Here is a 16,050-nt window from a genome sequence, read left to right on the forward strand (position 1 = left end):
CAAAAAAAGACTTAATTATGTAATCATCCCCAAATCAAGAGACAGAACAGTATCAGCACCTCAGAAGCTTTCCCTCTTGCCACCTCCTAGTTTTATGCTCCACCCACCTCTCTCCAAATTGCAAATATCTAGATAGGGACTACCATACTTTGGGAGTAAATTAAAATAAAGCTAAGGGAGAAGTTATATAATTTAGGCCAAGACTTAACACATTCGAAATACCTAAACATTTAAAACATCACTACATAAGCAGGCAATCAACTAATTATCCATCTTAATTAGAAGTTAGTGTGTTCTTGGATATAAAGAAACCAGAGAGGTATCAAGAACCCATGATGCGGAATGGGTTACCAATTAGGCCCAAGGGCTTTGAAGAAGACACTGACAGTTAGGTTTCCAGCTTATTGAGACTACTGATTCCCAGCTCTGATAAGGAGGAGAGATCCATAAAGTATCTGAAGCTCAATCTTTTTTCTTTTTTCTTTTTTTAAAATATTTTATTTATTTGACAGAGATCACAAGCAGGCAGAGAGAGAGGAGGAAGCAGGCTCCCCGCCGAGCAGAGAGCCCCATGTGGGGCTCGATCCCAGGACCCTGAGATCATGACCTGAGCCGAAGGCAGAGGCTTTAACCCACTGACCCACCAATGTTCCTTTCAACTCCAAAATTTTATGACAATTAGGAGTATGAATATAAATAAAATATAAAATTTATATAAAATATGAATGTATGGCATTTACTGAACTCTCCTGAGGTGATAGGCTCTTTACAGATATTAGTTCATTAACTCCCCTCAGCAACAGTAATACCACAATCTGTGCTATACAGAGAGGATGGAGGTTCAAAAAAGTGAAGTAACCAGCTTAAGGTCACATTGCTCCTAAGGGGCAGGGTGAGGGTACAAAGCCACACAGGTCCAACTTCAAAGCCTGTGCCCTTTCCGTCAGACTCCTGCTGCTATCCCCCGGGGCTTTGTCAGGCTATGACTACTGCTTTCTCAGACCTTATCTCGGGTAAGTGAGCTTGTAGGGCGTACAGCAAGGATACCAAAAGATGTGAGTCAGAGACCGTGAAACTCATTTTACATTTCCAAGCCTCTCTTCTTCCCTGGGGCGACAGAACCTACCGTTTCTTGTGGTTAGCCATTATTTATCTTAACTAGGTTTACTTCTTCTTATCCCCAGAAAACATACTTTTGTTGCCAAGAAGACAACCGTCTCACGATGCCGATGCCGCTGAAACATTCAGTGACACAGGTTACCAGGCACGCCCTCAGCCACAAGAATAGACTCTGGATGGCAGGTCCCTCCAGGTCTCAGTTCAACCTCACCCTTTCCCCTTCTCTCTCATTCCCATGCCCAGCACCAATACTGATTTCCAAATGTGTACAGGTAACACGGCAGAGAGAAAGATCCTTATGTGCCTTACCCAGGCCACTGAGTTACAAACAGACCAACTACACAAGAGATGCTGCACAATGGAGAAAAAAGAGAAAAGCTGAATTTCTTTGACCTACTTATTTTTCCTTTTGTACCAAGCATCTTAAAGATAACAGAGAAAACAGTAGACATTATATATAATTCATGCTCTGCTTGGTAAGTACTTACCTTGACCGGAATTATATATTGCTTTTACAGACTTCTTCACTTTCTGCAAGGCTGTTCTATCTTGGTCTAGAGCCTAAAAGACAAAAACAGTGGGGAAAGGATGTTGGAAAACTTGGCAAATTAAAACTCATTCGTAATGGCATTTATTTTGTTGAATTACCATAGTGGTAGCAAGCGGACATATTTATGAACAGTGAACCATTTCCGAGACTGGAAGTGCCCAGTATCTGAGGAGTCCTGTTTGGGGGTAAATGCAGAGTCGTCCCACAAAGCTCAGTGTTGGGTGAAACTGACAACATGGTGGTCAGTTAGTTACCACCCCAAACTCTGCACGGGAAAGAAAATACCAGACACTTAAGAGAGGGTAAGATTTGCTTCTCTCACTGGGCGAGGGTGGCACCTCGGAAGGGACATTAGCAAGTATAAGTCATGAATGTCACATGTTCACGAGAACCTGATGGTAATTTCAGCCAGAAAGAAAACATTTAAAAGCATGTACTAAGAGTGACCTGAAGATTCTTTTCAGCATTAAAAAGAAAATTATGACATAAGGCCAGGTGTATTTTAAAATTCTGTTTGCTGAGAAAGGACACCATGGTAGCATGGAAAATGCTACCATGATGCTGGTAGTGCTTTTAAATGACTTCTTAGGTGGAGAATAAACATAATCTACATCAATCTACTTGCGCTGCAAGTTGGGGACGATCTAGGGGGCCGTCACTGCTGATTCTTCACCCGGGGGCTGGATATACAATTGTGCTCTATTCATGAAGACCGGCACTTAGGATACGTACTCTTCTCAGAAGGTGTACTTCAATTCGAAATCAAATTTAAAAAGGGTTGTATGCAATATAGATCTACATATGGCATGCTGACCTAACTTCTTAAAGTAACTTCAAACCCTTCTCTGCTTCCCAGAGGGTCAAAGATCCAGAGACTGGGAACCCCTGGATGGGGTGTCAAGATTTGGGCGTGAGCAGTAACAGCAGTAATAAGGAACTTCTGACATAGAATTTAAGACCATTCATTGTACACCCACATCCGTGACATCATCTACACCTCAGAATTTCAGAGGAGACAACTGAAGACCACTGAGGGTTAAGTCCTACCCCTGAAGGTCGCATGCAGAGACCAAAGGGTAAATGTGTTGGGAGCAGGCAGTGGTCACTCCCTTGTCCTGCACGATGGTCCTTCCTGCCACTCTAAACCCGTGGCTCAACTGGCTGCTTGCCTTTTCCCCCTGTGGATGCTGCTGGCTGGCAAGGCGGGTACCTGACCTACACCGGGCTCAGGCTCCTCACAGGTCTTCTGGCTTTGGGAATAGGGACCGCAAGGTGCAGATACTTTCTGGGGGATGGCCTGAGGCCCGCCACAGGTTCTGTCTCCAGCTACGTCTAACAATCTGGCCGGTAAGAATGACAGCCCATACACACAGCACCAGACACAAGCAGTGGCATCGGAGTCCTGCTCTCCAGCTGCATGCAAGGCCCAGGTCCCTGCAAACCTTCCTGCAGACTGAGAGCACCTGACAGTACGTTCCTCTAGCCCCGAGCTGGCTGAAGTGGGGATTCTATCACTGGCGACACCAGTCCTGAATAACAGGAGAACGGAGGCTTTTGGAGCACCGGCTACACCAGGCATAAGCCTCCTAGAGCAGATGTTCCAAGCAGGGGAGATACGTATGCTTTCAGTGTCTTCTCTCTTTGCACAGCTTCTTTATGAAAACTCCATAAAGCAGCAGCTAGGGAGATGTGATAGATGGTCCATGAATATTTGTAGAGAGGGAGGAAGGGAGGTAGGGAAAGATTAGTTGAGGTGTCCAAATCAGAGAGCCTGAAGGGGGTAAGGTCACATCTCACATGAACGTCTATCGGATCTCAAATCTAACGGGATGCTGAGGTCAGACTGGGTTTTTGGACGGCAAGAGTGACGCGGTCTCCACTGTGCCCGCTGCTTACATGCCACCTCCACACACTTGTCACAGCCACGTCCCACCTGCGCTTCTATTTAAAATTTTCCTTTAAACCCATTCACAGCTTCTACATTGTCCATAACTCTTCTAAGTGGAAGACCAAGATCCTTACCATAAACAGAAGAAACCCTAAAATCACTGTGTCTCTCTCACTATATAAAATGGTCCTCTGGTTACTGCCTGTGACTGTCTCATAGAACACCTGGCACCGCCCACCACACTTGAGGAAATAGTGTCTCCCGAGGCAGCTTCACGGGAGACAGAGTTTGAGTTACTTCATTACTTCAAAGAGTTGAGATCTGTACTTTAGAGAAAAGAGGGAACAGAACAACATTTTAGTAAATGGTAGTATGACACGAAGGGGGCTGAGGTGTACACAGACAGCCTCATGTGATTCTCACAAAAACCCTGTGACAGAAGTACTGTTATTAAATTCATTGTATAGATGAGGCAAACAGAGGTTTAGAAAGTTCAACTTGGTGCGCCTGGGTGGCTCAGTGGGTTAAGCCTCTGCCTTCAGCTCAGGTCATGATCTCAGGGTCCTGGGATCCAGACCCGCATGGGGCTCTCTGCTCGGCAGGGAGCCTGCTTCCTCCTCTCTCTCTCTGCCTGCCTCTCTGCCTACTTCTGATCTCTCTCTGCCAAATAAATTAAAAATTTTTAAAAATTATTAAAAAAGAAAAAAAAAAAAAGAAAAAAGAAAGTTCAACTTGGCCAGGACTGCAGGCAGGACTCTGAACGCAGGTCCCTGACCTCCTCACCGGTACCTCGTTCTGCGTTCCGCCAAGTCTGTGATGAACTGGATCCAAACCTAGAGCCCCATCTTAATGGGGGTGTTTTCAGAGACAAATCCGAGATGAGAAATTAAAAGCCATTTAGGGTGTTAGGAGCATTCAAGGGAAAGAAAGTAACGCTTAAAATAAAGTGCAAATAAGCATTCCTTTAAGAGACTGAATTTAATGGGTTTCTCTTTTGATAAACTGCTTTTGTGGGAAGGACATTTAAAAAACAATCCCAATAATAGCTCCCATTTATTATTTTTATATCCATATTCTTGCCTTTTTTTTTTTTTCCCCTGACAAAAACCCCAGACTTTTGAGAAGTAAAACAGCTTGCTTGCCAAGTGACACAAATCCAGGAAGAGAAGAGCCAGCCTCTGCTTTTTCGACCACATGGCTGACCACGGTAGCAGGAGTGTGTGCCCGTGATCCCCCTGGAGCTTACCAATGCTTCACTATTTTTGAGAAAGGAAAAAAAAAGACCTGCTTCTGGAAGAAAATAACCTACCATTCAGCTTTGGGGAATGATGACCACATAAAGATGGATCCACTCAAACAGAAATTAATGAGTGGGCTTTAATGTCCTGCACAGTTAAGTGAGTTAATGGGTCCAAATGAGCAAAGAGATGTGGAAGATTCTAGGCATAACATTTTATGAGACCAGCTATCTGCTTCCCACCCCCTTTTTTTCCCCGCTGGGGAAAAGTCTCAGAATTTATGTTGAATTTTTACCAACTCATCTATAAATTAACACAGTGTGAAGTTCACATACATACTTTGAAAGGTTATTAATAACATCTGCATCTGACAGTCAGAGTCACAGTTAGGTATGGGTCACACTTCTCTTTTTCCACTCTAGCGTTTGGCCACTGGCACAAAGGAGCCCAGTGAAATGCCCTTCCACAGGCCCCAGTTGAAGAGAAGCAGCGAACACTGTCGCTCAGTCAGATGGGGGTCCCCTCCAGAATAACCCACGTCTAAATGTGCTACAAACTGCCAGGCAAACAACACCTGCAGTGACAGCCTTTCAAATGTCCTATGCATAAAATTATATAAGGGCTAAGAGAAAAGAGGCAGATAACACAGGCTATGAAAGTATTATATTTCCCAATGTTAATATACGGACCTGCATTTCTAAGTATGCATCTGAAGTTGAACTCAACTCAAAAGAGCGCATGTGTGTGTAAGGGGGGGATGAACTAACAAATAAATGCATCCAGGAGAACATGCTGATCTCTAATAACAGAAGAGTACTTTCCCTATCCCCAATCCTGCAAGACAGCAACTTTGCATTCTCTCCGTTACTAATGAGCAGGGGCTTTAACATAGAGAAGCACTTCCGACCTGGAACTGGAGACGGAGAATCTTCACTGTTACTTCATAGTCCTATCAAGTCGGGTCATGTGAATGGGCAGAGAAGGCACAGGCTGTTGCCACGCTGAGAGAGACCGAGAGGAACCATGCCAACAGGGGCCTTACAGGAGAGTAGGCCACCAGAGGGACTCAGAAACGTTACACAAACCGGACATAAGGACGCAGAATGCCCGAAGAGTCTGAGGCCACTCAAGGTAGGACATGGAACCTTTTGTACCCCTCCAGGACAGGTGACATCCCTCAGTCACAGAAGAGCACAATGTTCTCAGAGATGCACAGGGATCGAGCCCGGCTTACTGCCAGCTCAGGATATCTGCACTAGCAGATCCCTTCTTCCCATGTACTTCTTACACGGCCTCAGACTAAATGCCCCTTCCTCCAAAGACCTTTCCACCGTCGACCTGTAGCAGTGCACGGCCTCAGACTGCCTGGTTATACTCTCTGCTGCACTTCATGCTGACTCTTCCATGATGCCACGGCATCCCAAAATGATCCCCTTTATGACTCGTTTATTTTTACTGTATTTATTTCGCTGCACAAAAGCTCTACAAAGGTAGGGACCCATGTAACCTGCTCATGGCTAAATTCCCATTCCCAGTGCCCAGCAGATGGTAGATGCTCAAAAATGCTTATGAAACTACTAATGCCCAAATAAATACTCTCAGGTCCACAAAACAGAGAAGTAAGCAACACAAGACTCTCCTTGAAACTGGCTGAACAAAGTAAGGTTCTGGACGCAGAGAATGTGGCCCTCTGTAATCCTTCCCCTAATAGTTCTGAAGAGCCCAAGTTTAAATGGCTGTATACGTGACAGGTCTGAGCAGTCACACCCGTGTGAGAGATAAGACCATACCGTACTGAAAGTAATGGTTTAACAGGGGAGACAGAACTTACACATTCCAGGTTAATTTTCCACTTTAAAATATTCTGGCAACTTTCTTAAAGAACATTTTACTGAAATACGATATACTTCTGTTAAATGAGCAACAGGAGCCCTATTGTTATTCAGTAAGATTTTCTATTTCAGAATTACTTCCTACGCCTATGGCACCTTCTCTTCAATATACTCAAGTGGGAAAACTATATTTATTTTGGGTAAATGTGATTTTTGAAAATAAGCGTTAGTCTTTGGACCTGTATCTTATGCATACATTTAGAAAGGAAACAGTGGCTGTCAATAAACCAGCAGCACAGAATTTCTCAGAGATGTGCCAAGGTAGACAGCCATCACCCCACCCTCCAGGGAAGCTGAGAGCGGAATGTATTAATGTGCACCTGGAAGTGGCCAGCACAAAGCCTTGAACCGAGCATGTGCTCAAGAACAGCTAGTATCAGCCCCGTCCCCCGAAGGTGCTTCTGAGACAGAAATTCCTGAAATATATGGAGTGAAAGCAAAATATCTTTGAAACAAGTACTCCTACTAGCAGAGTGATTTCTTCAATGAAAAAAACCTTTTATTTACTTGGAAAAAAGTGGGGGGAGGGAATGTTTCCATTTTCCCACTTTTCCGTCGCATTCAGAGAGGTAATTGGTCTTCTAATACCCAAGAAGCAAATGTTCTCCTTTTGGGTACTTCCTGTAACAGGGAAAGCAAGGGAAGGCTACTTTCGCCGAATTGTGGTTCATACCTGACGGCTTCAGCCTTCAGCTTACCGGGTGATCATGCTCCCTTCGGGGAGGAGGGAGGACTGGGGAGCAAAGTGCTCCGGCTACTGGAGAGGCTGGATGCCTCATCAGCATCGGCATGAGGCCTCTGAGGATGAAACAGAGACAGAAGCTCTCGCACAGGCTCACTGCCAAATCAATACATTCATTATTTATCTGTTGTAAGGCCCCCCACACGACGGCGCATAAGTGTGCAAGTGTAATGTGAGTCAGAAGTAAGCCCAGAAAGTAACGCAGAGCACTGTGAACAGAGGCGCCAGAAGAGAACGACAATGGAAAATAACCGTTATCTCCAAAAAGAGGACAGACTGGGCACACCATGCAAGGATTTGCTCTGAGGATCATCCAACTTTGGTTTTTACAGTGTCATGTACTTGCTCATCCAGTGACCGCCTAGTCCACACTGAACAATACTCTGAGCCACGCACCGGTCAAGTGTGCCCGCTGAATACCGGATCTGTCTCTGCTTCCCTGGCCTCATGCCCCCTCCCTCACTGCCACCTGCCACAGCAAAGCAACAATGACAGAGCGTGTGCTAGTATACATGGGGAGCCCAGCACTGCTTTTAATAAGACTGATGAAAGAAGTTATTCAAAACTATAAATCCTTACTACCCTGGTTATCCACATCTTGTAGCATTGCACTCTTTACCTTGGATTTTTGATGTTTAGGTGCCTGTGTCTCTTCCCCTACTCAACCAACTAAAAGCACTGTCAGGATAATACTGATATATTTGCTTCTTTCTGTACATAAGATGCTTGGTTAGAATTTCCTGAATTGAATGAAAGAGACACACACACACACACACACACACACACACACACACACGAGGAAGGATGAATGAAGTCCCTGTTCTTATAATAAAATCCAGGACCCTGCAAGGCCTTATGTGATCCAGCCCCGCTGCCCTCAGACTTCTGTTCCCACACTCTCTACTATGCATGTCTAGGCCACACCAGTGATCATACTGAACCCACCAAGCTTGTTCCCACCTCAGAGCTTTGGCAACTACTGACATTGTGCTCCACAAGCTCTTCCCCAGATCTGAAGGGGCCTGGCCTGTTCCTTCTCTCTCTCTCATTTTTCTTTCAGTGTCCACCTCAAATGCTAGTAGCATAGACCCAATTAACTGGAGGGCTGAATGTACGAGGGACTGAGAATCCCCCCGTGACAGCCACAGCACAGCAGCAGTTGGGATGAGATTCAAGGAAGAAGCAACAGCTCACAGCATCTGCAAACGGGGACGGTAACAGCAGCATATACGAAAGGAAGAGGTAAAGATGTTAGCCTTTGTTAGTTTCAAGATTAATATGAGTTGAATGAGGCTACTACACAAGGGGAAATGATCAACTTAAAATAAAATTCAATTTGCATAACTTAGCCAAGAAATGGAAAGTTGACATGTTGTCCACAAATAGAGGTTTTAACCTGTTCATCGGTATTGTTTTAGGTTATAAAAGGTGTCCTTAAGATTCAGAGCCTCTGATATTCATACAGATTTCAATCAGAAACACTAATGTCCTCTACTGCCTCTATGGCTAGAGGGTGGCACAGGGTGAGCTTTGGCCCATAGATGCTAAAGATCCCTGTGCTGTCAGTGACTCAGGATTTGGCCCCACTTGGTAACTTATCTCACAGCTCAGGTCTGCAGCAAACACTCAATGTTCGCAATATTCACTGACTGATTCTAAGGATCTATTCCCTGCAGGGAAACACCACCGACCTATCAACCTTCCAATCCAAAGAGAAGATACTGCATAAACCTGTAACTCACAGAAGTCCACTTTCCGGGGTGTGCATAGATTACCATTAGGTGTGTAAATATCTTTAGAGCAGGGGCTATGCCAGGCCTAGTGGAGGAGCTCAAGAAATATCAATCACAGGAATCTGCCTCTATATTAAAAGCATCCAGAATTAAAAATATATAGAAAAGAACAATACTCACAAAATGCTATTTATTTCTCCTGAGCTTTTAATTTTAAAAACGTAAGTGTTTATTCCAATCACTCGAAGGAGGTACCATCTTAACTAATGTAAATACAGCAGCATCAGTTTTTGCTTGGGTGATGCATATAGAAATACTCATTTTCTTTCTTTCTTTTTTTTTTTTAAAGATTTTATTTATTTATTTGACAGACAGAGATCACAAGGAGGCAGAGAGGCAGGCAGAGAGAGAGGGGGGAAGCAGGCTCCTGCCGAGCAGAGAGCCAGATGCGGGCTCAATCCCAGGACCCTGGGATCATGACCTGAGCTGAAGGCAGAGGCTTTAACCCACTGAGGCACCCAGGTACCCCAGAAATACTCATTTTCTAACCTCCCCAGGGTGCATCCTGTTTTGCAAAAGTCAGTCACGTCTATGAAGTATCGATGAAATCATTATCTTTGTGAAGGCCAAGGACTTTGATGTAAACCACCAAGCCTGCAAAGGCAACCTTACTGGAGTCCACTATGCAATGTAGACGGAGGAAGCTGAGCAGGCAGAAGAGCCTGCCTCCCTACCCCATCCTCCAGGCCTCTCCTCCTACAGATGAAACAAGCTGACCCAGAGATGGAAACTGTCCTCCGAGAAAAGGGAGGGCCTGGTCATTTTCATATTCAGTACTCTCGTTTGGTAAACCACTCTGCCTCCTGCACTGATGTCAGGATCCAGCCATTTGAACAAAGAAAGTGGAACAGATCTCCTTCAATATCCTTAGGGTTAGACTAGTTGTCTTAAAGAAGTACAGCCATCACATCATTTCATGATGAGACCCTAACCCACCTCCAAGGGTAAGCCAAATCTTGCTTTTCTTCATGAAGCCCCATCTCTGCCCCTAACACCGAGAGTTCTTGCTGGTCCCATACCACCTGGCACTAGTTACCCTCTGGTAACTACCATCTACCTACCAATTGTCCACAGGTCTAGGTGTTTATCAGTGGTCATGGAGCCAGATGCCATCCCAAGGAGAAGTACGACAGGATGGCTACAAGCCCAAGCGCAGAGGCCAGGGAGACCCCACATTGTACACAGGTGTTTCCTTCTTCTCTTCCGTTCCCTCCCTGTCCTCAGATTCTTGTATTTGCTCATTCCTGCCTCTGCTGTCCCCCATACTGACGACAATGATGACAAAATATCATGACCATGTTTTCTACACAATATCTTATTTAATCCTCACAGGAATCTTTAAGGAGGCTTCTATTACCCACACCTTACCGATAAGGAGACCGAAGCTGAGATGGTCTTAGACCCCGCAGTTGGTCAGAGACAGAGCCAAGACTCAAAACCTGGTTTTCTGGACCTTAAAGCCTGTACTCAAGTGTCGTGCACTCCAACCTTCCAATGTGACGCACTGAGGTCTACAGGATGAAGGAACCTTTAAAAAAAAAATCAGTCGGCGGAGGGGCGCCTCGCTGGCTCACACAGCTCTTGATCTTGGGGCTGTGGATTAAAGCCCCACTCTAGGTACAGAGATTACTTGAAAATAATAAAAAGTCCTTAAAACAAATCAGCCAGGGACTCCGTAATCGAGCCTCTAAGCAACTTCAAAACCCTTTTCCTTCCCATTCTCGGAGTTCTCTGTGAAGAGGCCAAAGAGGAACTGACTAGCAGTGCTTTGCGGGAAAACTCAAGCAGCTCTTTCAGGAAGGGACAGGACAAAAAGCAAAGTGGGAAGAAGGCAACCTGCAGCAGGTCAGGCGTGAACTACCCATCAACCATTTCATGTCGCTCCACCTGCTACGTACGGTGCTTGGCATTGTGGGCGTTAGTCAAAACCACACAGTGGCTTTCCACTGAGCCTCGGGTGTAGCCCAGAAATGGCGGCCTCTACGGACTTCATGACCTAGGACCTACACACTTGACGCCGGGCATCATTTTCCTGAAAACCGATAGTTGGTGTGTGTACCACACACAGGATTCGTGCTAATATGGAGATGCACAGGCTTGTGAAAGCTTCCAAGTGTACTTAAAAATACCAGGGACTTATTGAAAGACACCAGTGAGAGTGACTGGTAGAAAAATCTTTTGAAAAGAAATAAAATTGGTTGACTTATCTATCCTTGGGGTCAGGAAAGAAAACAAGAATCTGAGGGAGAGCTTCCCTACCTGGTATTTTTAATCCAGCTCTGGCCCACAGAAAGGTCATTTGGGTATGCAGGCCATGCCGAGAAATGTGAGGGGGATGAACAGGAACACCTACCAACTATGTCCACCTACCCACAGCTACCTGCCCCTCCTACATGCCAAGAACCATCTAGATAAAGGGATAGCTGGCAAAAACGAGACCCTTCTCTTCTTTAAAGCGGATGACAGAAAAGAATTGAGTGTAAGCAACACTTCTGAAGAGATATGCTTGGTGTTTAGAAGCCCCAGTGAGACCAGGTGGCCAAAACCACACAGAGGATAAGGATTTGGGCAGCATTCAGACCATGTAGGAAGGAAAAGCCAACGCATGGAGTTTGGTTTTTCTTCTGAAAGCAACAGTTAAAGACAGAGTCCCTGGGGTTTTAGAACAAGGTGACTAGTCCTGCCCTTCAGAAAAACGACTCTGGCTGTTGTACTGGGAAGGGAAGGTAAAGAAGCAAGGTTGGAAAGGGAAGAGCCAACAGGCTGGGTATTTCACTAACGTAAATTCTCTTACGTCCTTCTGTTGTGGCTCAATTCACTTCCTCCTTTAGGACCACACCCCAAACTTAAGGCTTCCTCCAGAAATACTTACTCCTTCCTGTTTCACACCTGCTCATCACCTCAAGATGCTAGACTCTAGGTCGCACCCCTCCCACCTAATCCTTTATATCCAGCAAGCCAGGGAATCCCACCAGTTCCACCGGGGCAGCAGTTCTGGAACCCATCCCCAAGGCTCCTTCCTTACAGCCGGATGTGGTCATGCCCTAGCGAGATCCCTTTATGGTCTCTGAGGGACCCCACCCTCACCCATCACCCGGATGGCAGAGCAGCCTTTCTAAAATAGAAATGCGACGGCGACACTCTCGCCTTAGAACCTAGAATAAAGCACAAACCCGCGCACAATGCCTTTTCCCACCTTACACCACACTGCCCTCGGACCCCCTTTGTCTTCAGCTCACTTTGTAATTCCTAGCCCTCCAAAGTAACGGTGCTCGAATTTTGGGTCTCTATTCCAATTCCAGTGATGCCAGTTCTCTCCTTTCTCAATAATACTCTGTCTTTCGTCTTCTTAACAATCTTGCATACTCACACTCAACCTTAAGACTGGGTTTTACCACCTCTTCTGTGAACCCCTCTTCCCCTTCCTGCCGAGACACTCTCTTCAGCCCCTAGTGCTACGAAAGCACTTACCATAAGGACTTTTTTCTTACACTTCTATCACCAACAAATGGTAGCTGTTAAACTTTTAAGATACTACACATGTATTTATTTTCATTCCCCCACTGTAGGCCAGCTTCCTGACCCCATCCCAGGGCTGCATGTGCTCAGGTGACCTCAATGTTCATAGTGGGCAGAGAGAATCCCCTGCAGGACCCTGGGCACCAGACATCTAACTCGGACTCTACTCATCAGACCTCTCAGGCTCACAGCTTCCGGATGAATAAATCTAGAAAAATGGTCCACACACATCTCTTCTGGCTCTGTCTGAAAGTCAAATATTTTCATGTCCTAGGGCCATTACTATTCAACTCTCTTAGCTTGATAGATTTTAAGTGAAAGATGGCTTAATTTTTTAAAAAGTATCAACAGTGAATGGTTTCAGGGAAGGACCACACAGATAAGATTTCTATGTGATTAAAAGATAAACCACAGTTTTGGTTTATCAGATTCTATCAGATTTATCAGATTCTAATTCCAGCCATTTTTGTTCTTTGGGTAGCCCCTGTCCTCTAAGAAATGTTTTGAAAAGGACATCTTGAATTTGTTATTCAAAGACTCTATCAATTACATAAAACCAGCATTACTATGCCTTTTAAAAGATTTAAGTCAGAATAAGTGTCCAGGGCCAATAAACTGGTAAATGGCAAAACCAGGCTTTTCACTCTGTGAAGTCTAACTCTAAATTTGATCTGTGTTCTTTCTGCCAAATCTGACTGTCTAATTTAATGACATGCTTGATTCCCCCTCCTATCATGCCCAGGTATGCCGCACTCTAGGTTTTCTATAGACTCATGTGCCCAGCTTCTGAAGACAATTTCAAGGGAATACAAGCCATAAGCCATCTCTTGTGTATTTTCCCAGACAAACCTCAGCGCTGTGGACTGCAGATCTGATCACTGTTGGTAATGTGTTTTACAAAGAAAGACCTAATTTGACAGAAGAGATCCAGAAATGCCAGTTGCACATTTGCATGAAGATGATTACTAAAAACGAATGGCTGTTTTTCACAAAAAAAATTGATCAGGTTGAAAACAAAAAAAGTGAATTAAAGCAGAATTCCCCACACTGTGATCTGTAGAAAACTGTTGAGAGATAGTAGAAGGTACTCTTGGGGAAAAAGAATTTGCGACGACTTTGGAAAATACTATGTGTTAGCTGTACCTCTTTTTTGGAGATAACCAATGCACAACAGACTATCAAAGACTGGGATATTTTAAAGACATGGCTTTTTAACTTTACAACCCTGCAATTCTCAATTAAAATAATTTAATAATTAAAATCACACCTAATCAGCAATGTTGTTGGGACATCAATATAGGAAACTCTATTTCAAACAAACAAACAAACTAACTAACTAACTAACAAAGTTTGGGGCGCTCAGTAGGGGGTTCAGTTGGTTAAGTGTCTGACTCTTGACTTCAGCTCAGGTCATGATCTCAGGGTCATGAGATAGAGCCCCACACTGGAGTCTACACTGGGCCTGGAGCCGATTAAGATTTTCTTCCTCCCTTTGCCCCACTGCTCGAGTGTATATGTGCTCTCTCAAAAAAAATCTAACAAAATTAAATCTCAAAAAATATACTATGTGTATCGGTTAAGGAGGCCTCATGATAAAGAGGCCAATGCAGACAACAGATACTATTAGAAGAAGACAAATGACTACAATAAATTTTTAACAAAACTAAGATGAACTAAGAGGGAAAAATAATTACAACAACAGAAAAGGGAACAAACTTGACATCTGTAACATATAATTAGTATGTGGAATTCTTATTTTGCTGCTGTAGAGAGCTAGGAGAATAGGAGGACAAAGAGGCCACAAGAAACTGGAAACAGTAAATATATGCAAATAATTTCAAACACACTAATGATTCTTAAATTGCAAGTAAAATGATACTAAAGTGTCCCTTTATCCTAACAGAGTTATAACCAGTAGGAAAAGTGATACAAAATAACGAAGAGGCTTCAGAGAAATAGTCATAATTGATTTAAAGGATAAACTGTATTCCAAGTCACAAAGCTGCTCTTATATTGGATAAGAAATTCTGCTCTTGATCATTCCCATCTAAATTACCACCACTCCCTCAATCATAAACCAACAGAAGACCCCATAGAACACGTCACCAGGTTTTATAGTATGAAAGGCTGGAAATAACCTATATCTGATGACCGGGAAATAGCAAAGTAAGATATGAAACAAACTGGAAGGTTTATTGTATGGCCACTAAAACATAAAATTAGCAACAATTAGGATGAAGAAAGGACTGCCAGTTATTAAAGCAGCTATTACGTGTTGTGTGCAAATATTACACGGTACCACTATTTAGGATGTAAAATGACATGTATTGCAAAGATATGAATTTTCTAGAAATGCAAAGTTTAGAGTATACAGGGTGTTTAAAAGCTGTGGCTACCTAGGACTGTTACAATTAGGAATTTTTTTTCTTTTAAAATAAATTCCTTATATAGTACTATAGGACAGACTTAGTACTTAAAAATTGTTTTAAGTATTTTAACAGTGTCTTATAATACATTAAATGCCTGTTTCTTCCTAAACAATTACAAAAGACCCAGTAAGATGTTAACTTTCATAGAAAATGAGGGAGAAATAGTACATACTCTCAGTAATTTCCGTGTTGCCTTGCAAACTGTACATTTAAAAAATTAGTAGAATATTGTGTTTCCAGAGCTCCTGTCTGGGGCCAAAAAGAAAACTATAATCACAGCAATTACCTTGTGAACCTCTAATTTCTGTTGTAGTTCTAAAGTTCGGAGTAGCACACCCACCCACAAGCTCCATGCTTTCATCTTGAAGCAATTTCAGCTCCATTCTTGGGAAAATAATAATTATAGGTACAACAAGGTATTTAAAGACCAAAAAAATAGTCATGCGAACACCATTTCCATGTTATACCATAATGAGAGCTCCTTAAAAGAATTAAAACCTAGACCGGAAAGGCATTTCCTGAGTCACATCTTTTCAGGATCCTTAGAATTTATCAGGATCCTACCTCAGAATAGGAGTCTTTGTTAGCAAACACATTAGGAACCACAGGGCTAGTGAGAGCCTTTTAACCTCCTACCAGCTCTGAAGTTCGACAGTGCTTTACTCAACTGCATGTCTGGGTCCTGACCTGATTCAAAACACGCCGCTGATGGCTCTCAGTCATTTAGGCTCGGTCACACAATTTTATCTAAAATGGAGAGTCACGGGACACCTGGGTGGCTCAGTAGGTTAAGCCTCTGCCTTCAGCTCAGGTCATGATCTCAGGGTCCTGGGATCGAGCCCCGCATTGGGCTCTCTGCTTGGCAGGGAGCCTGCCTCCC

At 43.9% G+C, this 16,050-nt stretch overlaps 1 protein-coding gene across 2 annotated transcripts in view; it reads right to left on the minus strand.

The window, feature by feature from the left end:
- ASAP1 (ArfGAP with SH3 domain, ankyrin repeat and PH domain 1) overlaps positions 1-16,050 on the minus strand; it is a 349,235-nt gene that overhangs the window by 151,100 nt on the left and 182,085 nt on the right. For both annotated transcript variants that reach the window (XM_059395173.1, XM_059395172.1), the window contains exon 4: positions 1,608-1,680. In XM_059395173.1, coding sequence (XP_059251156.1) covers positions 1,608-1,680 — 73 coding nt within the window. The remainder of the gene's footprint in view (positions 1-1,607; positions 1,681-16,050) is intronic.

This window comes from Mustela nigripes, chromosome 3, assembly GCF_022355385.1.
Source record: "Mustela nigripes isolate SB6536 chromosome 3, MUSNIG.SB6536, whole genome shotgun sequence".
Lineage (NCBI taxonomy): Eukaryota > Metazoa > Chordata > Mammalia > Carnivora > Mustelidae > Mustela > Mustela nigripes.